Below are 25,571 nucleotides of genomic sequence, written 5' to 3'. Positions count from 1 at the left end.
TTACAGAAAGCTTGGCTAATAAGTATGCAGGTAAGCAAATAAGTAAGTAATTAAGTAAATAAATAAATAATGAAAGCCAGAGCAGGCCATCCTGCCATAAATGTTCACATCCTAACTTCACAGGGGACCATTTGAAGTTCAGCTGTGTATTCTAAACGGCATTCTCACCTTACCACTTGGTTTCTCTGCTTTGGATTCTCTATTTGCTTTTCTCTATGAAAAGTGGAAATTTCATTTTATGCCACTCTCCAGCCGCTCCTCTACCCCCAACATAATTAAATTGATGATTATGATTTCTATTATCACTACTGTAGTGTTATCCACAAATAGATTCAAATAGATCATCGAGTAAACCAAGGTTGGTTTTAATCTTACATAAACCCTCCCCCTTTCCTGTAGTTAATGTTGTTTGTTTGTTTGTTTGTTTGTTTTGTTTTTCTGAGACAGGATTTCTCTGTGTACCAAGCCTTGGCTGTCCTGGGCTCCATTTGTAGACCAGGCTGGCTTCAAAAACACAGATGTCCACCTGCCTCTGCCTACTACTATTGTTCTTTTGTTTCTCCTTCCTTCCTTCCTTCCTTCCCTCTCTCCCTTCCTCCTTTCTTTCTTTCTTCTTTCTTTTCTTTTCTTTTTAGAATAGCTTCTCTGTGTTCACAACTAACTCATTCTGTTTCTTGGCAGCTGACCAAATGTTCTATCAGGACCATCTTCTCAAGGTCATCTCTAGGTTCATCTCCTACTAGACATGGGCATCTGGGCCTCTGGGCCTCACACACAGCTCCTGTCTTAGTCTCCTTTGGGTCTTCCTTTTCTTTTCTTTCTTTCTTTTTCTATTTGCCTTCTTTTTTATTATTTTGTTTGTGAACAATGGTCTAGGTTTTATCTTGCAAGCCTTTGGATTTCTTTCTGTCTCTTCTTTCAGAACAATTCTGCCCCATCTCTCTTCCTAGAGTAAGAGTATTTTATTGTCGATGGCTGCTATGTCCTCTTGTCTTTCTCCAAGAATGTGAATGTTTTTTATAGGTTTATTTATTTGATTTTATGGGTAAGTATGTGTTTGTGCCTGCTTGTCTCTATGTGTACCACATAAGTGAAGGTACCTGAGGAGACCAGAAAAATGCATTGGATCATCTGGAACTGGAGATATAGGTAGTTGTGAGGTGTCTGTCATGGGTGTTGGGAACCAAACGCAGGTCCTCTGCAAGAAACAGCAAGTGCTCTTAGCCACTGAGCCATCTCTCCAGCTGCCAAAAATAACTTTTATAATTCCTGGGTGCTCACTGCCTCCTCAGTGCTTTCCAGGAACTCTCCAAGGATTGTGCCTCTCTTTGGTAGTTTGCTCGTGTTTATTAGTGGGCTAGCTCTGGGTGTCATGAGGCTTATAGCCCATGGCCTTCATTTCTGGAAGTCCCCCCAGAGTAGTCCTTCAAAATTAGCCGAATTCCTAAGGGAAGACCACAGTAGTCTTTTTGCCTAGAGTGAAAAGGTCTGGATATCCAAGATTGTGATGCCCAATAGGAAAAGAGCTGAGAATTCCACAGCTGGTATGCAAATTTGCAGTTGAGCTTTCTGTTCTCAGTGCAGAGCCTTTACATGCATCTGGCTTCCTTCTCCAAGCTGAGTAATTCCCATAGAATAAACCAGGAGTCATCTGCAGTGGAAGGAGGGGGAGTGGCCTGCTACTCAGAGGCCAGGCTGGGGCATCCTACTCTATGCTCAGCCTTTTCTTCACCCTACTTCCCCATGTTGCTGGTGCTCATTTTCTTGGGCTTGGCACATCCCATAGAACACAATATTTTGTTTCTGATGTACTCTGGGTGGGTGCAATTTCAGCTTGGAGGACTGCCAAGTCATTAATTTACTGTTCAGTCATATAGTTTCATGGTTTAACTCATACCCTCTGCAAGCAGGGATATTTTGATTTTTCACTTACCTGTTTATACATTTTTTAATTTGCTTCTCTTCTTTTATTTTTCTAATAAGACCTCTAGCTTTGCACTGAGTGAGAGTGGAGAAAGTTGGCACCTTGTCTTGCTACTGATCTTATTGGAAATGCTTCAAGATTTCCCCCAATGAATATAATATTGGCTATCGATTCGTCATATTAAGCATGCTTTATTTTTAAATAAATCTTTTCTTCTGAGTCTCTTCAGGACTTTTAGCAATAAGGGGTATTAGAATTTGTCAAATGCCTCTTTTGTTTCTTTTAAGATGGCCATGAGATTTGTATTTTTGGGACCATTGATGTAAGTTAAAACAATTATTAGTTTACATATATCGAACCATACCTTTGTATCTGGTACAAAGCCAACATGTTTGTGGTGAATAATTTTTTAAATGTGTTCTTGAATTCAGTTAGCAAGTGTATTGTTGAGAAGTTCTGTATCTAAGTTCATTGGAGAGATTGCTCTGGGGTTATCATTTTGTTGTTGCTGCATCTTTGTCTGGTCTTGGTATTGGGAACCCTAACTTCATAGGCACGTTGACCATGTTTCATCCCTTTCTGTTCTGAGAAGCATTGGTAATAGTTCTTTGAAGGCCTGGTGAAAAGTACCAGTGAATCCATCAAGGCCTAGACTTTTTTCTAGTTGGGAGATTTTTAATTACTGCTTCAACGTCACTTCTTATTATAGATTTTGTTTAAATTGTTTATCTTATCTTGGTATAATTTTGGTACATCGTACATGTCTAGAAATCCATCCATTTCTTTAAAACTTTTTCAATTTAGTGGAAGGAATGCATGTTTTCATGGTTAGACCTAATGATTTTCTAAATTTCACTAGTATCTGTTCTACTGGCTCCCTTTTCATCTCTAGTTTTATTTATCTGAGTCTTCTTTTCCTTTTGGTTCAGTTGACTAAGGGTTTGTGTATCTTGTTCATTTTGTTTTTCAAGAACCAGGTCTTTGTTTTGTTGATTTGAGTTGTGTTTGTTTCCATTTCATTTTTTTTGCTACAAAATTCATTATTTTTCTTTTGGGCTAGTGATTTGGGGTTATACTTGTTTCTTTTCTAGAACATTGCTAAGTCGTTTATTTGATGTCTCTCTGAAATCTTACTAGAGACAGTTGGAGCTATACATTTCTCTCTTAAGACTTCTCTCATTGTGTCCCCAGGATTTTGGTATGTTGTTTTTAAGCTTGCATTTGATTCTAGAAATGCTTTTATATTCTTCTTGATTTTTTTCAAAGACCAATTCATAATTCAGTGGTGTGTCTTTAAATTCCTGTGAATTTCCTTTTGTTCTAAAGTTTCTTGTGCTATTGATTTGTTCTAGTCTATTCATGTTCTATTATGATCAGACAGAACACAAGGAATTATTTCAGTTTTCCTAATACTTGAGACTTGATTGTGTCCTAATAAATCATCAATTTTGGAGAAAGTTACATGGACTGTTGAGAAAAATGTGTATTGTACAGTATTTGGATGGAGTATTATGGAGATGTCCATTAAGTCCATTTGATATATGATGTCATTTAATTCATGTATTTATCTACTTTTGTTGGGATAGCTTGTCAGTTGTTGATAGTGAGGTAGTGAAGTCACCTACTGCTATTGTTCTGGGGTTAATCTGTGACATTACGTCTAGTAGTATTTGTTTTATGGAATTGGACAGACCTGTGTTCAGGGTGTATATGTTTAGAATTTTAGCGTCTTCCTGGTAGCTGGTCCCTTTATCAGTGTGGAGTCACTATTTTCATATGTTCTCATTGGTTTTGGTGTGAGGTCCCTCTCTTCAGACATTAGAATGGTGAAACCTGCTTGTACCCTAAGTCCATTTGCTTGGACCACCTTTCGCCATCCTTCCACCCTAAAGTAGTGTCTGTCTTTCATAATTAGATGTGTCTCTTAAAGGCAACAATTAGATGGCTTTTACTTTTTGATCCTGTCTCCTAGTCTGTGCCTTTTTACTATGGAATTGAGACCATTAATATTCAGAAATATTACTAAAATGTGTGCCTTGCTCCTTGCCACTTTGTTGGCTTTGTGGTGTTTGGCTTTGTGCCCATGCATAACTGTTATTCTAGAGTGTATATTTTTTTCCTCATGGATGAAATTGTTTTTCTCTTCATCTTCAAGCATCTTCTGTAAGACAGGCTTAATGATCATAATTTCCTCTAGCCCATTTTTATCATGTGAAGTTTTTATTTTTCATGCAGCAGTGATGGATAACTTTTCCGGGTAGAGTTCTCTCAGGTGGCAGTTACTGCCTTTCAGAACTTGAAATAATCTTCCAGGCCTCCTGGATTTCAAAGTTTCACTTGAGTGATTCCCTCTTGTTCTGATAGGTATTGCCATGTATGTGCTTCTGTCTTGCAGCTTCCAACATACTCTCTGTTCTGCATATTTAGTGTTTTCGTTGTAGTGTGATAAGATTCTCTTCTGGTCTTGTGTGTTTGGAGTTCTGGTCTGGCATTTAAAATTTTTCATTTGATTGTAGAAATACTTTTATTTTCTTCTTGATTTCTTCAAGGACCAATTTGCCATTCAGTGGTGTGTCTTTAAATTTCTATGAGTTTGCTTATGATCTAAACTAACCTCTTTTTCTAACTTTGGGAAATTTTGTGTTATTTTTCTTTTTAAAACGTTTTCTGCCCCTTTAGAATGGTATTTTTCCTTCTATGTCTATTATTTGTTGGTTTGATATTTTTCAGAGGGTCTGTGTATCTTGAAATCCTCATTGTTACAGTTTTATTTTGTTTCTGTGCTTGTTGGATGCTTGTTGAAAAAATACAAGCTTTTCCATCTTGTCTTCAGGTTCCATATTCCACCCTGTAACAGCCAGCCATCAGCAGTGACAGAATGGCATCCACTACGGTTTTAGCTAATCAGATTAGGAGTCGGAGGGGAGTGGGAGGATAAAGATAAGGATTAATTATTAGATGGACTTCACAAAGAAAAAAAATGAGGTGGGTGAAGAAGCTGGAAGGGAAAAGTTGGGGTCCTGTTAGGGCACACCCATTTTAGAGATTGTTAAAGCTACAGATGGTTATAATTGAGAAGCAAAAAGAGGAGGGGGTAAATGCGAAAGAAAGAACACAAGACGGGAGCGAGAAGAGCACAGCAGAGGTGTGACTGGAGAGTATTGAGAAGAATGCCATATAGTAAGTATGGGTGAAGATAAACACTCCTGTGACCTAACTGGGCCTCATCCAAACAAAATCGAAAACTTTCTGAGACATTTGGGTAAGATTAGCAGGCAATCTACAGAGGTAAGGGCAAAAAGGAGTGCTTATGGGGTGAATTGCTGTCACAGCTGAACTGAGTTGACTGGTGAAGTTCCCAGACCTCTCTTGCTCTGGCATGTTTCTCCCAAGGCTGTGGGCAGCAGGGTAGTAGGGCAGTAGGATCCTTTGGTCTCTGCAGCCTCTGTTTGGTCCTTTCCTGATCTGATCATTCTTGTTTTCTGGGGCTTTTGAACTTCGCTGTGTGCCTCTTCCGATCCTGGGGATTCCTTGTAAGTGGGGAAGTCCCTGCTTAAGCCTCCTGCTTGCTGGTAAGATGTGTGGTTTCGAATCCCATGAAGACCCTGTGGCCTTAAAGGGCATCTTAGGACAGAGAAAGGGCTTTCTTGAGCTTCTAGCGCTGTCAGGGAAAACTAGGAAGGAAGTTGTTTGAGCTTCCTATTTAAAATAAGAACATTAACGGGGCCTTGTTCTCAAATGAGTTGTTATCATTTGAGATGCATGAATATGTAAGGAAGCCAGTCATTAATACCGCATAGATATGCAAATCTTTCTCCCCCAAGGATTCAAACCTGATATAGAGGCATAATCTCACCAGGTGCTGGAATTAACAAAGTAAGCTTCCCAAAGAAAGAAAAGGGAATTGCAGAAAACAATTTCTGTTCATGGCCATCTTAAGGGATGTACAAAAGACTTTGTGCTTTCATCGCATTAAAGATATTCACTTACAGATATCTGGAGCTGTTCCTCGGGGCCACTGGGCAGGGCACTGTGCCTTGGGAAGGCTGAGGCTCGAGGAGCTTGTAAGGTCTACAAAGGCACCAACATCTCAATGACAGCACATGCTTTATTCCTGAAGAGACCTATGGGCCTAAGGAACCAGAGGTCACTGTCCACTTACAGACTGGAGGATACGGAAAGGAGACTGACATCTTTCCTCTCTGGCTCATGGTCCTCCATTGTTAGGGAGGCTAGGGAAATTGGGTGAGTGGGTTAAAGATGGATGGACATCTCTCCTGGTCAGCCATCGGTGGAGACTGGTTGAGCTGGGAGAGTGAAAATCTAGATAAACAACTTTCTTTAGTTTCAGGAACTGTCATTATTTAAAACCAAATGGAGGAGTTTTACAATGGCACTACTATGGTTAACCTTCCTGACTTCAGTTTCTATCAGAGAAGTGAAAATGGGCATGGCCATCATTCTTGTAATTGCTTCCAGCTGGTCAAGGGCCGTACCCTCCAGGGGAAAGGAGGTCCAGTCTTTATTATTGGAAACTTTGAGGGAGGAACACACTGTTGATGTGTCTTTTGGCTATTTCCTGGATACAGGACTTCACACTATGATACAAAGCCTGTTTGGCAATTAAGAAAAGATGGGGTAAAAATCTGCACTTTTTAAATTAGGGTCCAAGAAAGCAGGCAGATTCTATGGTGAAGGTCAGCAAGCAACCACATGATAGATGGTGGGGAGGGTCATCAGAGACTGAGTGAGAAGCTCAGAGTTTCAGGAAAAGCTTCCAGGCTCTGGCAAAAAAAAAAAAAAGTCCATCTCTTGGCCTCTATTTAGTTTTGGTTACCTTGGAAACCCATCCAGGATGGTTTCTCCAGACTGGACAAAGATTGGGTCTAGTGTACCGTTCAAAGAATCTGACCTGCCTCTCCCTAGTAAGCCCATGTTTCTTGGAAATGTTATGCTTGCCCTGGTGCTCTGTGCTGTTCTGGATCCTGCTGTTGGTGTGTGTGGGGGAGCACAGCATGTATCTATGAATGAATGTAGTCCCTTGCAGGCTTTCTCTTCTGTATGTACTCCATGTCCAGAAGTTTCTGAATGTCCTTCCAGGGAGTAGCACTCTCCTTCTCTTCTTCCTGTTTTGACTCACCCCCACCCCTCCATGTTTCAAAGCCTCAGTGCTTCTGGAAGTGCAGGTCTGAACCTTTCAAACAGGGCTGCATTCTTCTGGGGACATTCAGGGAGGGCTGGGCATTCATGGGAGGGACCTGCGCCATGGTCTTCCTCTGGCAGCCTCAGCTTCAGCTTAGTGTCTTTGTCCTACTGAGTATATAGAAGCATCAGGTACAAACATGAATTTTAAAGCAGGTCACATGGCAGGACAAGGCCCATGGGCTTTTATTTTTTTACTGTGTTAAATCATACCACAGAATATTTACCAATGTAACTACTTTTAAGAACACAGCCCACTGCTATTGAAGTGCATTTACACTGTTCTAAGCCATCACCACCATCCAGCTCTAGACATTTACATCTTGCAAAGCTAAAACACCACACAGGTTCCAGAGCAGCTTCCCAATTGCTTTCACCCCAGCCCCTGGGTACCACAGTTCTCCACCGAGTATGACCACACAGTATTTGTCCCTTTGTGACTGACAATTCTCACTAAGCCTAACTCCCTCCAGACTCACCACAATGAGTTACCTCCCTATCTCATGCCAAATCCCATCTTGCCCTGTGGCTGTATTTCACTTATCCACTTATCCATTCCTGACAGTGGGCATGATTTTGTTTTTGGTTATCATGGGTAAAATTCTAGAAACTAAAGACAAAATGAAAAGCTTAGAGGAGATGTGGACTGTCCACCTTTCTTTTGATTGGCAATTTATTCTCCTGGGTTGGGGACAGGAACACACAGTGACCTGCTTTCCCAGGCTCAGGGAGTGAGCTTACAGTGTCTGTGTAGCAAGCATAGGAGGTGTGGTGGTAGTACCTGGGAGGCTGAAACAGGAGGATTACAGGTTTGAGGAAGGGAGAGATAAAGAAAGAAAGAAGGCTGAATTGTCTTCCACTGTAGCCTGGTACAATGCAGCCAGTCCTGATGAGACCTCATAGACTAAGATCAGAAGGAAGAAGAGGAGGACCTCCCCTATCAGTGGACTTGGGGAGGGACATGGATGGAGAAGGGGGAAGGAGGGTGAGATTGTGATGGGAGGAGGAGGGCGCTACAGTGGGGATACAAAGTAAATAAACTGTAATTAATAAAAATAAAAATAAGTTAAAAAAAAAGAAGGTAGGGGCTTCAGGGAGACAGCTCAGCAGGTAAAGGCACTTGCTGCCAAGCCCGACGACCAGAGTTCCATCCCTGGAGCCCACATGGTAGAGGAAGAGAGCTGACTCTTAAAAGTTAGCCTTTGACCTCTGCGTGCACTATATGGCACACACATGCATACATGCTCGCGAGCACACCCCCCCCCACACACATAAAATTAATAAAAAGAAGAAAATGTAGAGTGTTAAGGACAGTAGAGAACAGCAGCACACAGGTGCTGAAATTACAGCTGAGCAAGAGGGCCCTGCGGGATGGAAGCATGATGGCTAGTATAGGAGGTGGGAAGAGGAGAATGAAGAATGAAGGAAGAATGAAGGAAGCACACAGAAGAGACAATGTGAAGAATGAGGGAGCTGAATGGGAGGGGCCAGAGAGCCAAAGGGCAAACAGCTGAGAGGAGATGGAAAGCACTTTAGTCAGGCAAAGTCACCAGCCCCAACCAAGACGCTTTGAGGGTTAGGTGTGGCTGGGCCTGCCTGAACAGAAGGCTTGGTACAGGTGTAGACTGCCATCTCCCCCCACCCTGCATGTGGGGAGCCTGTGAAGGGGTGGCAGTGGACAGAACCAAGTCTGCTCACTTCTGAAGATACACAAAGACCGTGAAGGGCACTGAGCCTGCTGTCCTCAGCAGCTGAGCCCTTGCCTTGCTCCAGCAGAGTGCCAGGCTGCTGTCTTCTGGGCTAGGACCCTGGGATCCTCAACTCGTGCCCTCTGGGAGGCTGTGGGCTCTTCTCCCTCACATCCCCTCAGGTCCTCTGGTTCTGTCCCCTTTCTCAGGTGCGAGGGGAATTGCTCCAGGAGAGGGTACAGAGGCTGGAGGCCCAGGAGGCACACTTTGCTGAATCACTTGTGGCTCTGCAGTTCCAGAAGGTAGCCCGGGCTGCTGAGACCATCTCAGTCTACACCGCCCTGCTTAGCATTCAAGACCTGCTGCTGGGGGAGCTGAGTGAGTCCGAGACACTGACCAAGTCAGCCTGTATGCAGATCCTGGAGTCCCACAGCCCGGTGAGTTGGGGTAGAGAAAAGTACCTGTATCAATGGTTCCTTGGAGTGCCTGGTGCTTCACCAGGCATGGAATTTCCACATGTCTTGTATGTGAACTGGGGACCAAGTAAGGTGACTCAATAATTATACACGAGCACTATGCCCTAGCCAGCCCTGGCCCCATCCCAGCTCTGGCCCTTGCCTCTGAATCTCCACACCCTGGGAACTGGACACCTCTTCCATTCCAGGCATGAATCCTAGTTGGTAGCATCTCTTCACAAATTCTGTGAAAACTCATCATGCATCTTTCAATTAGGGCACATCAAATGCAGTCATGTCTCAGACTGTGTTTGATTCTGAATGTCGCCAGCACTCCCACCTACCATGATCTTTAAGCTGAAGAACTGCCTCCATGAAACAAAAGCTCTGCTACCAATTTTAGGTCCTTAATATGTTTTTTTTAAAAATATGTTATTCTGTTTTTAACAATATTTTCTGTTTGTGTCTGTGTGTGGTTATATGCCCATGAGGATAAGTGCTGATGGAGGCTAGAAGAAGGTATTGAATCCCCTAAAGTTAGAGTTGCAGGCAGTTGTGAGCTGCCAGATGTAGGCATTGGGAACTGAGCTCAGGTCCGCTGGAAGAGCAGCACATGCTCTTAACCACTGAGCCATTTCTCCAGCACCTATATGTAGATTTTTTTCCATGAAATTTTATTAATAATTTTATACAATGCATTTTGATCAGATTCACCCCTCTCCCAACTCCCCCCAGATCTACCCACCCAACTTTTTGTCTTTTTTAACCCCCTCCCCAAATATAGTTTGTGCTCCCCATATACTCTTAGATGTGTGCTCTGTACTTAAGTATGGTCAACCTACCAGAGGCCACATGTTTCAGAAAATCTCTCTCTCTCTCTCTCTCTCTCTGTGTGTGTGTTTGTGTGTGTGTATGTGTGTGTCAAGTTATAAATTGCAATAGCTCCTCAGCTAGAGTCAGGCTCTGTGCAAATTCTTCTTTCCATGCCAGGCTCTTCTCTGGCTAGACCTTCCTCAGGTCTTATGCACATTGTCACAATTGCTATGTGGTCATATGTTCGCACGTCTGCCCTGCTGTGTCTGGAAAGTTCTCTCCTTGTGTTTATCTACTTTTCTGGGACTTGACATCTCTCAGCCTTCCCTCCTGAAATGTTCCCCGGTCTGGGAAGGAAGGGTGTGATTCAGATGTCCCATTTAGACTGGAGCATTCTAAATTCTTGCAGTGGCAGTTGTCATTCTCTGTGTTGATTGGTGTCTACAGCAAAATGCAGCTTCTCTAGTGATGGTTGAGAGTATGTGTGGATTTTTTTTTAATCCCATGAATTACAGTAACAATTTCCAGTGAGAAAAAAGCTCTCATTTCCTGAGGCCCTGGAGGGTCAGGCAAGCATTGAGAAGATGTGATGGGCCATGGTCTTACTGACAGTTCCTTACTTAATCGGGCTTCTTAATGGTATCCCTTAGGCAGGATCAGTCACAAGCTGTAGTCTTGCACTGCCCTGTGCTTAAGCTCTTTGTCACGTATTGTCTTAGGTAACTGCTGAACTGTGCTATTGATAGTCTCACTTCCCAGGTAAAGACACTGAGCTTTGGGCAGATGTCTCCTTATGAGACAGCATGACTACTGAAAGAAGCCTGAAACCAAATCTGCTTCTGTTTCTGACTTTGAAAGACATGTCAAGTTCACAGCTGACTCCTTTTGAGTTTGCCAAGGTTGTAAGCCATGCTTCTTTAAAATGGAGCAAATAGCAGAGGACTCTGGAGGAGCCAGGACTATTTTTTGGTAAACATATGTATCTTGCCCTGTAATAGTTCATCAAAATTTGTGTAGAAGTGGGGTCATTATAAAAATTCTAACCCCAAATATCCAAGTGGGGACACATTGAATGTACATGCTTTCTCATGCTTTGTGAACTGGAGAAGATGGCAGCATTCTAGGGCACATCTTCTCTGTAAGCGCCCTGGGCTCACAGAGAACACACACAAATAGAGTCGGGCGGTGGCTGGCACCCAGAAATTTAAGGAGCAACTTTGGGGGGGATGAGGAGATAGTGAGGCTGTATGTGTCCTGCTGAGATTCAGTGCCAGGGGAGAGATGTCTGCAGCCTGCTCCAGGACAGAGCAACCCTGACTATGGATTTTAAACCAATGCTGTGCCACCACGAGGAAGGCATTCAGAAGGAGTGTGGCCTCCTCGGGATGATAAGCCAAGGTGAAATTGTTCTAGGTAAATTGACTGTCCCTGTCCAAAAGCATCCTCTCCAGGGAAGAAAATTCTCTGTGGGGACCTTAGAAAAGCCATAGACTAAGTTCAGATGACCACAATACCTTGAGGAAAAAAGAAATCACATAAAAAGTCACACATGAGCCACTCTAGATGACCTAGGCACAGGATAGACCACAACAACAACAACAAAAATGGCATTAAGATTGCTGAAGACTTTAGTGTTCATATTATCAGTGTAAAATGTAAAGTAATTCTGTATGTAATTTATTAAAGAAACTAAAGATGATATAAAAGTGATTTTTAGAAAAAATTATTTCCTTGGGGAAACTTGTAATTCCAAGTTCAAGTTTCAATACACATAATAACAAAAGTAAACTTGCTCAACCAGAGGGAAGTTGGTGAATCAGTCATAGTCTTAGGTAGGGTTTCTATTGCTGTGAAGAGTCGCTATGACTACAGGAACTTGTATAAAGGAAAAGCATTTAATTGGCACTGTCTTACAGGTCACAGGTTTAGCCCATCATATTCAAGGTGGGAAGCATGGCAGCATGCAGGCAGACATGGTGCTGAGAGGAGCCGAGAGTTCTACATCTGGCCACAGGCAGCAGGAAGAGAGGGAGACTCTGGGCCTAGCTTGAACTTCTGAGACCTCAAAGCCTGCCCCCAGTGACACAGTTTCTCCAGCAAGGCCACACTTCCTAATAGTGCCACCCATGTGAGCCTCTGGGGACCATTTTCTTTCAAACCACCACAGCTCAATGGGGCAGGGTGACAGGCTAAGCTTCAGAAGCATGAGTGAAGGTGTCGGCAGACAGCTGAGGGTGAGGGCTGCTCTCACACCCACCTGCAAACCACAGCAAGTAGCAGAGGCACTCTGTGGCATGCATCATAGCCATTACAGTAACCGACTGTCTGATGCCATCTTGACTTCTTTTGACAAAGAGCAACTAAACTCAAATGTGTTAAGAGACCACTAAACAAACAAACAAAAATTCACACTTTGGAAAATTTAAACTATACCTCTGGATAGTTGCGTGGTCAAAGAAGTAAAAACATTAAAAATACATCTTCATGTATATATGGCATATCAAAATGTGTAGCATTTGGTTACAGCTTCTAGAGGGGAATTCATGCCTGAAACTTCCATCAGAGAGGAAATGCTTATAACTAAGGTCATGTTTCTTTAAAAAAAGAATATGAAGCTGGCAGGGAGACAGGGGCTCTAAGGGGAGTTGGAGGGAGGCAGTGGTGGATGGATAAAATATAAACATGGATGTATACATGTATAAATGCATGAAATTTTGAGACATGTTTTTTCAATTAGGGCAGAAAGACATAAAGAGGAGTATAGCATAAATAAGGTGTAAATCAAAACTAATATGGAGAGAATTAATAAAATAAAAGGTGGGCACATGGGAAAAAATTAAAAGTCTGATAAAATACACAGATCTCTGGTAAGGTTGACAATTAAAAATAGGCTAAGAGACAAATAAATAGTATAGAAATTTTAAGGGATTATAACCAGAGATGCAATTGGCTTGGAAGTGTGTTAAAGCGTAAAGGAGAAAGCTTCATTTGGTCTCATGGTTTGAAAGGCTTTAGTGGCTGCTTTCAGGCTGTGGTGACACAGAGCATCATGGCATGAGCACCTAGAGGAACCTATGATGCATAGCATCATGGCATGAGCACCTAGAGGAACCTAATGGTGACCAGGAAGCAGACAAAGATGGAAGTGTCCAGGGGCAAGAGCTAGCATTACTGGCATTCTCTTGTTTACCTTTTCATATGATTCTCAGATAAGCTGGACCCCAACAGGAGACCCAGGTGTTACCAGACAGAACAGCTGCAGCAGTGAACACAGCTGTAAACTTTATGTCCATGATGTGACTAACATAACCCATCCACCTGTTAGGGTAATCTAATCCATTGTGGCCAGGCTGAGTTTTCTCCAGGAACATAAGGAGTTTCCAGAAATTTAACATTAGGACGTTGGTTTACAAAACTCACCAGCTTAGCAGGGTAACGGGGGAGGAAACTGCCCGCATGACCACTTTAGCACATACAGAGGCCCTGGTTGACTTTAACATCCACTCAAGATAGAACTCAGAAAATTAGTGACTAGGGGAAGCCTCCACAGAGCATCTATCAAAGCATGTAACAAGTGTTTCATTTGAGGGTAACTGACATGGAGATAGACCAGTGTCCCAAATTCTAGTTGGAGGAAAAGAGCCCTTAAGATGGTAAGGCAACTGGTATGGTGGTGCATGCCTTTCATCCCAGCACTCAGATCTCTGTGAGTTCAAGGCCAGCCTGGTCTACATAAGAAGTTCTACGGCAATGAGGGCTAAGTAGTGAGAAACTGTCTCAAAAAAATAATCCAAAACCTATCCCACCCCTCAAAAACAAGAAAGACATGCCCAAGGTCATTTAGGGAGGCTGGACAGTAAGACACAAAGACATCTGAGTGCCTAAAATGCACCCTCCAGGGCCAGTACTGTCCACCTCAGATGCCCCATCCTGTCTTAGACTTCCTAGGGAACACAACATCTGCCTTTCCCATTTCATCTCAGAACTCTTTTGAGTAATGTCAGAGCTTCCCATCACAGTTGCCTGCAAGGGGAAGCGGGGGGGGGCTGTCCTGCATCAGAAGCAACCAAGAGAAAAATCAGACCTCGCATTCTCTAGTTGGCGGTAAGATGGTGGACAGGCTGCACCTTCCTGGTTCGCATGGGGAGAGAAGGCAGCCTGCTTTGCTCTGTGTGAGACTCTCATTCTGCATTGTGATCGTTCTGTGCCAAGTACTTTCCTGTTGTAATGAGCTTCTTAGCTGTTAAGCATTTGGAGAATTTAAAAAGCATGAAATGAAAAGCTTTGGAAGAAACGATTCCTGAGGAGAGTCCGTGGCGTGCATCTCATTCAGCGAACAATTTAGATTCCTTTTGTGAAATTGGACTATGAGAAGGTGCAGTGGGGACTGTGTGCCAAAGATGGGCAAATTTAAACAGGACGGGCTTCCTCAGAAAGAAGGTGTAACCCCAGACTAATGGTCCCTGCTATATTTGCAGCTCAGTGTGAGGCTCACGAGCTGAGCTTCCAAGACCAGCTGCACTGCTTGTGCTCCAGTCGCTGTCGGTTGACTCTGCCTGAGCTTTCACACTTTCAACTCTGCCATCCAGTATCACTGAGCTTAGGTACTTTGAGATCAAAAGCGAAAGTGGTGTCACTCTTAGCCAACATTCGTTGTGCTGTCACTAAGTCCAGGGCAGGTATTCAGTGTCTGATACTTAGAGCTACCCATGACATTTCTATGCCCGGGTGAGAGGCGCAGAAGTAGCCTCTTTTTAAAGCACTGTTATTGAAGTCTCTGGGTCCTACCTTCCTGAAAGAATTCAATTCAGAGGTTCAGAAGTTTAAGCAAACATGTACTTAGCAAACCATGACCTCAAAAGAGAGTATGGAGTAGGCTGTCCCAAAGTGGGGAATAGCACATCAGAGGCTTCTGAGTTGTGGATCTAAAAGAAATGTTTATCAACATTTATGAGGTGGGTGACACAGTCATAACATGAGATGTCTCAAAATATACATGTATCCGCTCTCCCTTTTAGGGGCATTCCTCACAAGTCTGTGGGAATGGTGGGGAGGTCAAAAAACACAATTCAAATGCTTCTATGCTTGTCATAATCTTTTGAGGAGGCAGACCCTTCTTGAGTACACATGGTTGGCCTGATTGCTTTCCTTTCTGGTTTGGCCAGGACCTAACTTCAGCTTCAGGGGTGTTTAACCACAGAGGGGCATCCAGACACTTGTAATGTTGCTCACTCACCTCTGTAATTCCTGCCTACTTGGCATCAGTGGGACTCACCCCTTCTCCTTCATGTGCAGGAGCTGCAGGAACTGGAGAGGAAGCTGGAGGACCGGCTGGTGCAGCAGGAAGTAGCTGAGCAGCAGCAGGTCCTGGAGAGCTGGCCGCAGTGGGCGGCTGATGGGCCTGGGCTGAGTGAATCTGGGGATATGGACCCTGAAAGGCAGGTGTCCGCCATCCTGAGGCAGGCCCTGAGCAAGGGCCAGAACATACTGGAACAGCATCAGCAGAGGTAGGTGGGTGGTTCTCACTCTGAGTGGGTTGGGGGGTTCCTCTGGTTTCCTCAGGCCAGAAGCCCTTAGGTGATAGCCTCAGGCGCCATCACCAAGTTCTGCTATTGTTGAAGGATGCCAGCTTTCTTCTTCCTTAATGTCTTCTATAATTTATTTTTTAAAGAATATCACTAAGGTTTACTAATAATATTTTTAACTTTTTCAAAAGCATTTTTTAAAAAATTTGTGGGTGTATATTGTGTGGATAGATGTGTGTATACATGTATGTGCCACAGCACGTGTGGAGGCCAGGGGACAACTTTCAGGAGTCAATTCTCTGCTTCTACCATGTGGTTCCTGGAGATTGAACTTGGGTCTTTATGCTTGGTGGCAAGTCCATTTACCTGCTAATGCCACCATCACAAATGGCTTCTCTGTGAAGCCCTGGTTGTCCCGGACTCACTCTGTAGACCAGGCTGGCCCTGAACTCCGAGATCTGCCTGCCTCAGCCTCTCGAGTGCTGGTATTAAAGGTGTGCACCACCGCACCTGGCTCCTTTTAAACTTTTTATTTTCAAATAATTAGAAACGTACAAGAAATTGTGAGGAAATTAGAGAGAGGTCCCATGTGTCCCTACCCAGCGTCTCCCCCTGATAGCATCTTACACCATCACAGCACAGCTTCAGCACCAAGAGATAGCTCTGGCGTAGGGAGAGCTCTGCTCCGATTTCACTGAGCTGCAGAATTGTAGACCCTGCCTCTGTAGAGCTTCAAAACAGAGAGATCCCAACCTTATTTGTTCTTTGCTTTTCTTTCCTTTCTTTCTTTTTTTTTTTTACGATTAGCATCATACAATTAGCTTTTGCCTGTGGCGCACAGTGCTCCTGGAGGAATGCCATCCCTTGCAGCTCTCCCCGCTGCGACTATGGCATCCCTGTGTAAAGCAGCAGATACAAACTGTATACAGAAACACACAAATTAACTGGAGGAAGCACTCCATTTGGTTTCTGGGTGAGGGGATTACGGTGATTTTGAGTTTGGTTTCCTGCATAAACACAACATTAAAGTGCAGTTTCCCTGCATGGAATTAATCGATGGAGGGGCTGAATGTCTGTCAGAGAGGGGTGAGCGCAGACGTGTTGATTTCACCTAGGCTGGGGCCTTTTACACGTTATTACTATGATGGTGATGACGATGATGATTATGAGGATGACAGTGACGACAATGATGATGATGATGTTCTCCTGATCCCTGAAAGAATGTTCCGGAGACGGGGGCTGGGTTTGAGTTTGATTGTGCTAGTGAGTAGGACCGTGGGGCACATGTGTGTCCTCACCTTTGACATAGAGCCCACATGGGTGGGCTGTCCGCTGGCCTTGCCACCAGATCAGGTCTGTCTGTGGACAGTGATTTTGTCTCTGCTTTAGCCCAGGGCAGAAGCAGGTGTGGACCCCAGGTGCTAGTCTCCCTGGTTCTAGACAGGAGGACCAAGACTGAGTTTATAGATCAGGCCCACAGAGTACCCCAGAGCCACAGAGCCACGCTCCTTCAGCTCACAGGAGGGCCAGTCCTCTGTCAGTCTCCTGTACTCTGCAGGAAGTGGTCCAGGTGAGGGGGGACAGGCCAGCGCTCAAGCCAGCTTTTCCTTCTTTCCCTGCTGCAGCTCTTACCAATGAGTCTCTGTCACATACACAGCTATCTGGCCTCCTGTCAGTTCCCTCTGGCCAGGCTGGACCTCTGGATTTCTTCTTCACTCTAGGGTGAAAGAGGAGCGGCAGAACAGTGCAGTGCTGGAAGATTCTCTGGAAAGCATGGAGGCTGACACCATGGCCAACCTATGCAGTCAGGTGAGAAGGCTCTTCCCTGTCCATGAACATTTTCCCATTCTCAGAATGAACATCTTCCCAGTGTCAGCCACGTCCAGCCTCAGGTTCATGATCAACCTAGGTCCAGCAGGTGTGATAATGACACCGGCTGTGTTGCTGAGCCTCTTTGTCCCCAGGACAAGACAAATTCCCTTTACTGCCACCATGGTCCTATTTATAGTGAGGCCTGATTTGGCTGCATCTGGTTCATGTGTACAGACGTCTTTCTTGTCAATTTCCCCTACACACTACAGTTTAACAGCGATTCTTCTAACAACATTCTAATAACTGCAGTCCTTTGCCACAGCAGAGCAGATAGAGTGGACTCTCCAACTCCTTTCTTCACTCTGTCCACTCATAAACTTTCTCCACATATAGATCATTCAGACTCTCCACATGGCTGGCTTTGCTGGACACTAAACTATCTTGCCCAGTAAAATCAGGGAAGGGCTCTGATTGGTGTGTGTGGGGGTGTGTGTGTCAACAATGGTCACCCTGCAACTGGGAGGAGAGGTTTCTATTTTGGCCTTGGTGGCACTTGGAGAGCCCTTCGCTCTTTGTTCTTTTTGAGGGTGGGGCTGGGTATCACTCAAACTGGACTTAAACTCATGGCAATCCCCTGTCTCACCTCTCAAGCACTGGGATTATAGTCTTGTGTCGCCACACTGGGCAAAGCCCAGCTCACTGTGCCCTTGCCAAACCCTTTGCAACACTGTTAGTAGTCTCACTTTGCAGATGAGAAATTTGAGCAATAAAGACATGGCCCAAAGCCTTAGCGTTTGGTCCAGTGTTAGGCTATAGGATATTAGGGTGTAGAAAGTTATATCAGCCACCTTCTGTTTCTTGTTTCCTTGGCTTTGCCTGTGACCACATCAAATCTGGTATGAAACATTCATACAGCTTTCTTTCCTGTTATCACAGTAGATTCCTGTAACCACAATAAAGATGCAGAACTATCCAACCCAGCAGAGACCTCCCCATATGTCATTTCACAGCAATTGCCACACTCACTGTCCCCAACCCCAGCAGCCACGGGCCTGTTCTCTCTCTTTCCTCCATGTTCAGCCACAGTGCACAGCCCGGGTCCTGTGGAGACAGACCATTTCCACTCACCATAGAGTCCTCGAGCTCAGCAGCCCTCCCTTTTTGTTGCTGAGTGGCCTTTCATGTGTCAGTAGTACAGTGGCTCCAGTCGTCCACTGGGGTAGGGACGTTCGGCTATTCCCAGAGCTTGAGTTTTCCCAAGGGCCTCCCAGAAGTAGAACAGGAGATGGAGAAATGTGCCTGACTGCCCTGATGCAGGCTGGGGCTCCTGTGCCGTGATGCTGGCTCCATTCAAGTGAGCTCACTTGGAAGGAGTGGCTGAACTATTAGAGATACTGTGGGTGCCAAGGCTGCTGACCAAAGACTTTTTTTTTTTTTTTTTTTTTGACAGCTCTGTGAATTCAGAATGTTTTCTGGGCTGAGCCACTGAAATATTTATCGCCCCGGGACAATGTAAACCTTGAGAGTGTCATGAATTAGATATTGCTGCACGGCGTGTGTAGAGTGAGCCAGGACTTGAGTTCTTTCCTTTTGTGTGCCCTTAGGGACTGAGGCTGGTGTCGTACCTCTCAAGGATGACAATGGTGCCAGGGAGCACGTTCCTCCGGCTCCTGAGTGTGGTGCTTCCAGCAGCTTCACAGCCTCAGCTACTGGCCCTGCTGGATACAGTCAGTGAAAAGCACTCAGACCACACAGAGAATGAGAGCAGTGTGGAGCAGGCTGAGCAGGGCAAGAGGAGGTGAGCTCGGGGGGGGGGTTACTTCCTGTAAAAGCAGGTTTGACCTCCCTCCAAGAACCAAAAGAAGAGTATCGTTCACCGACCTTCCCAGCTTGCCCTTGCTGCTCAGAGCTCGTCTTAGTAGGCCTGAGTAGTAGGTCCAGTGCCTTCTATTTTTATCATCAACGTCCAGTCTTCAGAACACACGTTTCTCTAGGGACGTCAGAATATTTATTAAACATGCCATTACAAAAATATTAAAAGTTCACAGAGAGAAACAGAAGAAAGTGTTCCTGGTTTTCCTGATGGTTAAAAAAATGGCTGTTAGCATTCAGTTATATTCCTTCATTTGCAGCCTGCTTCTCTGCCAAGACAGAGAACAGTTTTGTGACTCTTTGTATATACATATGTGCTTTGGTATGCCCTGGGGTGTGTTTGTGTATGTATTTGCATGTGTGCATGTCTGTTTTGGCTATGTTAAATATGAACAGGCATCAGTTTACAATAGGGTTATGTTCTCACAAATGGATTACAAATCAAAGATACCTTCAATGGACAGCGTGGTAAACATGTTCTGTGTGTCCAGTGTCTGGACCCAGCTGTAGGACTCACTGCAGAGTGTCTCCCATGGCTGATGAGAGAGCTTCCCCTCCTTCAGCCCACACCCAAAAGGTGCCTGGAGAAGGCTGGAGTTCAAATTTCAAAGTATCATTTCTGCTGAATGCCTGCGGCCGGCGCACCGTCACCGTGAATGAAGCCATTTTAGGTCGGCGTGGACAGGCTTATTCCGGGGTTCAGGGAGTGTGCTGTGTGTATACTGTTAGTGTCTGCTTTTCAGACCTTGCAGAAGAGCAAGTTCTGACTGCCCAGTTCTTGTGTTACTAGCTACACTGTATTTCCTGCTATTTCTATGAATTTAAACATTATGCCTCTCACTGGAATTTTCCTAAACATTCGTTTTGGTGACTTCACCAACATTGTGGCATCGTGTGTGTGACTGTCCCCTCTTCAGGGATATGCAGTTGGGGCCTATTTCCCTCTCATCACATACCTACCCTCAAGCTTTTATTTAGTGTTATGGTCCAGGTCTAACTTGAGTCAGCTCTGACCATACCAGGTCCTCCCATAGCATGCACAAACACACAATGTTTGTATATGAGTATATGAGTATATATACTTTTAAATAAGGAAAAGGAGGAAACATGATGTAGAGGAAGGTTTGGGATGTTCTCTGCAGTGACACTGGAAAATAGTGTCTATGGTACCCGGACTACAAAGTAAGTAAACATACTGAAAATTGGGGAAGACTGTGCAGAACCAACTTCAGTCAGGATCCATAGGCAGCTAGGATGGGCACCTGGCATCTAGGAAGCTACTGACTTGGCCCCAATATGCCTGAGCAGCTGTCCTGTGGGCCATTGCTTTTCCATATAAAAGGAGCAGTCTCTTCTTATCAGTCGTAAACTTTGAGTCAAGGCTTAAGTTTGCAGATGACAAAAGGAGTAGGCTGTGGTGACAGGAGGCCGAGTGAGGCAAAGGCAGGGCAAGCCAGGAGTCTTAAGGGCTAAAAGAGCCATCTTAGTGCCTGTGGATCTAGCAGCAGAGTTATCCAAGTCAGATCTGGATGAGACCGGAAGAGTGAGTGTGAGTACAGTAAGAAGGCCGGACATGGATGTCTCTGGGGTGTTGTGGTCAGAGAACTGCGAGAGTGTTCCAAAGACTGGGTGTGTCTGTGATCAGAAGGCTGGAAGTGAGCATGTCAGAAGGACAGATGTAGGTCTTGTTGGAGACTGTGACTGTGGCTCCTGATTGAGTAGCTCTGGTCTCTACATACTCCATTCTGAGGCCAGCTAGTCTCCAAGGCTGTGAGGGGGTTGGCAGGCTGGACTGATGCCTGGAAGACTTGGATGCCTGTCCTGAGAGGAACATGCATCTTCCCTCTCTTTGCCCTGGCTCCTGGTCAGGGCCTGAAGGTGGATCAGTCACTCTTGGGACCCTGGGGCCTGGGCATCACATGAACTCAGAGCCTTGGACTTTAAGTGATAGAAGCTGGCAACTAGGAGACAGCAGGCATCCTGCAGGACATGTGGGACCTAGGGAAGACCCAGCATCAATTGCAGAAAGGGCAACCACCAAATACCTTTTTCTCTCTGGGAGGTCATGGATTCCTAAGAGCAACTGTCCCCACCCACCCTTAGCTTAGTAGCTTAGAACCACAATGACAGGCCTCTCTCAGTTCTGTGCTATCCTGTGCCTGTTTGAACCCAAGGCCCACAACAGCTCTTCCTCTGTCCCTCTCCTTTAGCCTGGAGTTACACAGCCACGCGGCCTCCAACACTCTGCCCGGCCACCTTGCAAGCCTCCATATTTGCATTCCTGTATCTGCAGCACAACTCCAAGCTCTGACTGTGTCCTTATGTCTGTAGCATTAGGACTCTGTGGAATGTAAAAGAAAACCCCTTCTGCACTGAGTGTGCACCACGGGGACACGGGACGCAGGAGTCATGCCCTTAGGATACCCCCACAGGATGCTGTTCTTTGTACAGCTTGCCTCCACCTGATTGATGTTGTCTGTCTCTGCCTATGTTCCCCTCCAGGCAGGAATTACCTGTGGACCAGGCTTGAGACTGATACTCAGCAAATCTCTGGGTAGAGCCCCACGGGGCTTTTAAGAATTAGATTTGATTCATTTTTAAACTGTAACACCCTCCTTCTGCATCAGGAAACACCAGGGCTGGTGGCAAGCTTTGGACAGCAGGCTGAGAGCAGATCTGGTGAGTCAAGGACTGGAGAGGATGCTATGGGCCCTCCGGAAAAAGGAGAGGTAAGGAGCTGGGGAAAGGCCTGCTGGGGCATGGACAGGTTGCTGGGGAGGGGATAAGAAGGTGGGAAAGTTCTTTCCCAGAAGGCAACACATTTTTGTTCTTGGTCTTACTTTAAAAGCTGAAGACAAACCTGTAGCTCTCTGTTGGAGAATGTTCTCCTAACATTTATTAGCATTTTAATTACTGTATTTATTTAACTAATAGCAGGTTTTAATGAGATATAATTAGAAAAAGAATAATTCCTTAGAGTTCTTCAGACTTTCCTCTTTCCAAACCCCTTCTGCTTCTTGTTAATATGAACCTTCCAGAAAATGGAGATGATAAAACCAAAGCTTCGGGAGGTCCAATGCGGAGGCCCAACACTGCAGGTGGGGTAGGGGCGTGGTGGCCGTGGGTTTGGGGCTGTCAAACTCACCCTCCCGTGAACTTCCAAGCTTGCCTATTCCTGTCTAGTGCCCGCGTCTCTTGGCTGTGATCTCTGCACACCTAGATCTCAGAGGGAGGGGAGGGCAGGGCATTTCACATTGCCACAGACCGTGGAGCAAGGGTCCCTTGTGGTTCCGAGTAGAGGAGATTAGAAAATAATGTTACATAGGCGGCACATGGTGCCTTAAGAAGAGACGTCCTGAGGCTGAGGCAGTGGCTCAGTTTGTCAGGTGCCTGGCATGCGTGCGTGAAGACCTGAGTTCATATCGCTACCTCCCACTAAAATGCTCGGCCTGGTGACAAGGGCAAGGACCTAACGTATAGGTCCCAAACTGGCAGGCAGAGGCAGGAGGATTGTTGGAGTTCACTGGCCAGCCAGCCTAGCCAGTTGGTGAGCTCTGTGTCCAAAGAGAGACCCTATCTTAAAAAACAAGGTGCAAAGTTGATTGTGGAAAACACCACCTGTCAACCTCTGGCCGCCACATGCAAATACACACCCAGCAGGAACATGCATGTATACCACATACATGCAGACACAGAGTAACGCAGCTGGCTTTAATAGTTTCATCCTCTCTTTACTTGGAATGTGTGGCTGTCCAAGCCCTGCCCTTCTGTAGTTTCTCAGAGGTAAAGGTCCTGAGATAGGTGCCATGGATTGTCTAGTTTGGAAAGCATGAAACCGTTGATAATAGATTAGATATCAGATTACAGCACCCAAGAAATAAGATGATCAAAATGTCAGGAAGGAGAAGTCAATTCAAGTTCAGGCCGGAAACAGCACTGTTGTAAGCGAAGTTGGAAGGTGTTCTCCCTGCACGCGCTGTGCTGTGCTCATGGTAAAGAGTGGATACCAGTCATGAGAGGCCTTGGGTGCAGTCTCCATCAACAGACAGAGAGAACTGATTCCCAGGCTCCAATGCAAGGGTGTGGTGGCAGGAGAGCTGAGCCTGCACAACACCCCAGGGAGGGCCATCGAGCCTCCCAGGTAGACCCGGTTGATATGGCCTTTCCCTGTATTGCTGGGAGCCAGGGGAGAATCCTGTGGCTTCAAGGTCACGTGTGGCTCTCAGGAACAGTTATAATAGCAACAGTGGCAGCCGGGGCTCCAGGAACAGGGTTACGGCAGACCTGCCACATCCTGTCTCAGATGTGTTCTCCCCAACTTCTCCCAGCTGTCTGTAGCCTGCCTGCAGGGTGAGGTCTGTGGGGTAGAGTGTTGAGCGTTTAGCAGGAAGCTTGTAGGTAAGTAGTGGAGACAGAGAAAACTCTGCCTGTTCCCGCAGTGTCATTGCCCCTGGACAGTAAGCTAGCAGTGTACAGTGGGCCCACAAAACTTCTGAACCTTTCACACGATGAGCCAGTAAAGGTGGCCAGCAGATTTCAGTCACAGCCCAGGGCTGGAGAGATGGCTCAGTGGTTAAAAATGTTTGCTGCCTGTGATATTTTGAATGAGAATGGCCCCCATAGGCTCATATACTTTCAGTCACAGTCACCAGGGAGCAGCACTGCTTAAAAGGATTAAGAGGTGTGGCCTTTAGGGAAGAAGAGTGTCACTGGAGGTGGGCTTTGAGGTTTCAAAAGTCCAGGTCAGGCTCAGTGTCTCTCTTCCTCTCTTGGCCTGAGGATTACCACACAGCTCTCAGCTACTGTTTTAGCACCGTGCATGCCACCATGCTAATGGACTAAGCCCTTAAAATTGTAATCAAGCCCACAGTTAAATGCTTTCTTTATAAGGATTGTCTTGGTCATGGTGTCACTTCACAGCAATAGAACAGTGACTACACCATTGCTCTTGACAGAGCTGGAATTGGTTCCCCACACCCATATGGAGCAGTCACAACAGCCTGTAACTCCAGGGGCTGCACTGCGGGGTTTGTTTGTTTGTTTGTTTGTTTTGCCTCCATGGGCAGTACACAAACCTGGCTCACACAGAAGCATACAAATGAAATAAAATGGCATTTATTTGGGATGTCAGGACCTATAGGGGTTCTCCTGGGGAAATGTCAGAATACTCAGGAGGGTCAGAATGGGCTCAGAGTGCAGAAACTGACCTTTTGTTTTCTCTGCAGCTTATTGAAGAAGATATATGTTCCTGTCCAGGAGAGGGTGATGTTCCCTGGGAAAGGAAGCTGGCCACACCTATCTGTAGAGCCCATTGGAGAACTGGCAGCCATCCCCATCACAGGGGCAGACACCATGGACATATTAAACACAGGAGAAAAGATCTTTGTATTCAGAAGTCCAAAGGAGCCTGAGATCTCTTTCCGTGTTCCTCCCAAGAAGAAAAAGAATTTTCTGAATTCCAAGAAGGCCAGCAGGACCTTGGGCTTAGACTGACCCAGGGGGGAAACACAGGAAGTGTCTCAAGGCAGTTCATCTTTCTTCTGACCACCTGGGTTGGTCTTATGTCTGTCTGTCTGTCTGTCTATCTGTCTGTATCCTACAGCCTGCAGTATACATATGCTTTCAGCATAGACACAGTGCCACACACATTGGCTCTCCAGTGTTAAGGTCCAATCTCTTTTGTGCCACAGGACACAAACACACCTTCCTTCTAAGTCCACATTACCAAGATTTAGAGGGGTAAATCACCTCACCTTCTTCACACAGACCTCTGCCTTTTTATAAGATGGGTCTCCAGCAGTTTATGTAAGGAAGATGCAGCTCTCTGTTGTCACAATGAGTGTTACATGTTCTGTTTTTCATAAAGGGTACTTTAAAAATGAATGCACAATAGTGGAATTCATTTTTACTTTATGTTGGGCAATTTGTGGTTGGTTTTGTTTGTGCTTTGCAGGCTTACTGACCCTTTCTACCAACCTAGATCTAGTCCTGGAGGCTTCTAGCCTCCATACTATCTAACCTAGACCTAGAATGTTTTCAGTCTCTGAGATTTACTGCTAAATAAGCTCACCCTTTCTAGCTCTTTCTGAACCCTGGATGGCTGGTTCAGATCAGCTGTGCTGGCTCAAACTCCTTTCCAAGCTGACTTATTCAATCTGGCTTCTTTCAGCTTCTGACTGAATTGCTCTGTTTGACCTCATACTAACTTTTGGAAATATGTTCTAATCTTCTGGCTCCTTCTTATTCTCTGGCTCATCTATCTTTACCTGTGTCTAGCTTG

At 45.3% G+C, this 25,571-nt stretch overlaps 1 protein-coding gene across 2 annotated transcripts in view; it reads left to right on the top strand.

The window, feature by feature from the left end:
* Evc2 (EvC ciliary complex subunit 2) overlaps positions 1-25,174 on the top strand; it is a 79,153-nt gene extending 53,979 nt beyond the window's left edge. For both annotated transcript variants that reach the window (XM_060365406.1, XM_021630687.2), the window contains exons 15-20: positions 9,024-9,251; positions 15,378-15,589; positions 17,329-17,416; positions 19,024-19,217; positions 21,919-22,020; positions 24,517-25,174. In XM_060365406.1, the coding sequence (XP_060221389.1) occupies positions 9,024-9,251; positions 15,378-15,589; positions 17,329-17,416; positions 19,024-19,217; positions 21,919-22,020; positions 24,517-24,784 (1,092 nt within the window). In that variant the 3' untranslated portion in view covers positions 24,785-25,174. The remainder of the gene's footprint in view (positions 1-9,023; positions 9,252-15,377; positions 15,590-17,328; positions 17,417-19,023; positions 19,218-21,918; positions 22,021-24,516) is intronic.
* Positions 25,175-25,571: the final 397 nt, after the last annotated feature.

This window comes from Meriones unguiculatus, chromosome 12, assembly GCF_030254825.1.
Source record: "Meriones unguiculatus strain TT.TT164.6M chromosome 12, Bangor_MerUng_6.1, whole genome shotgun sequence".
In the NCBI taxonomy this organism is placed as follows: Eukaryota; Metazoa; Chordata; class Mammalia; order Rodentia; family Muridae; genus Meriones; species Meriones unguiculatus.
The sequence above is the reverse complement of the archived record's forward strand: the minus strand, read 5'-3'. Positions and strand labels throughout refer to the sequence as shown.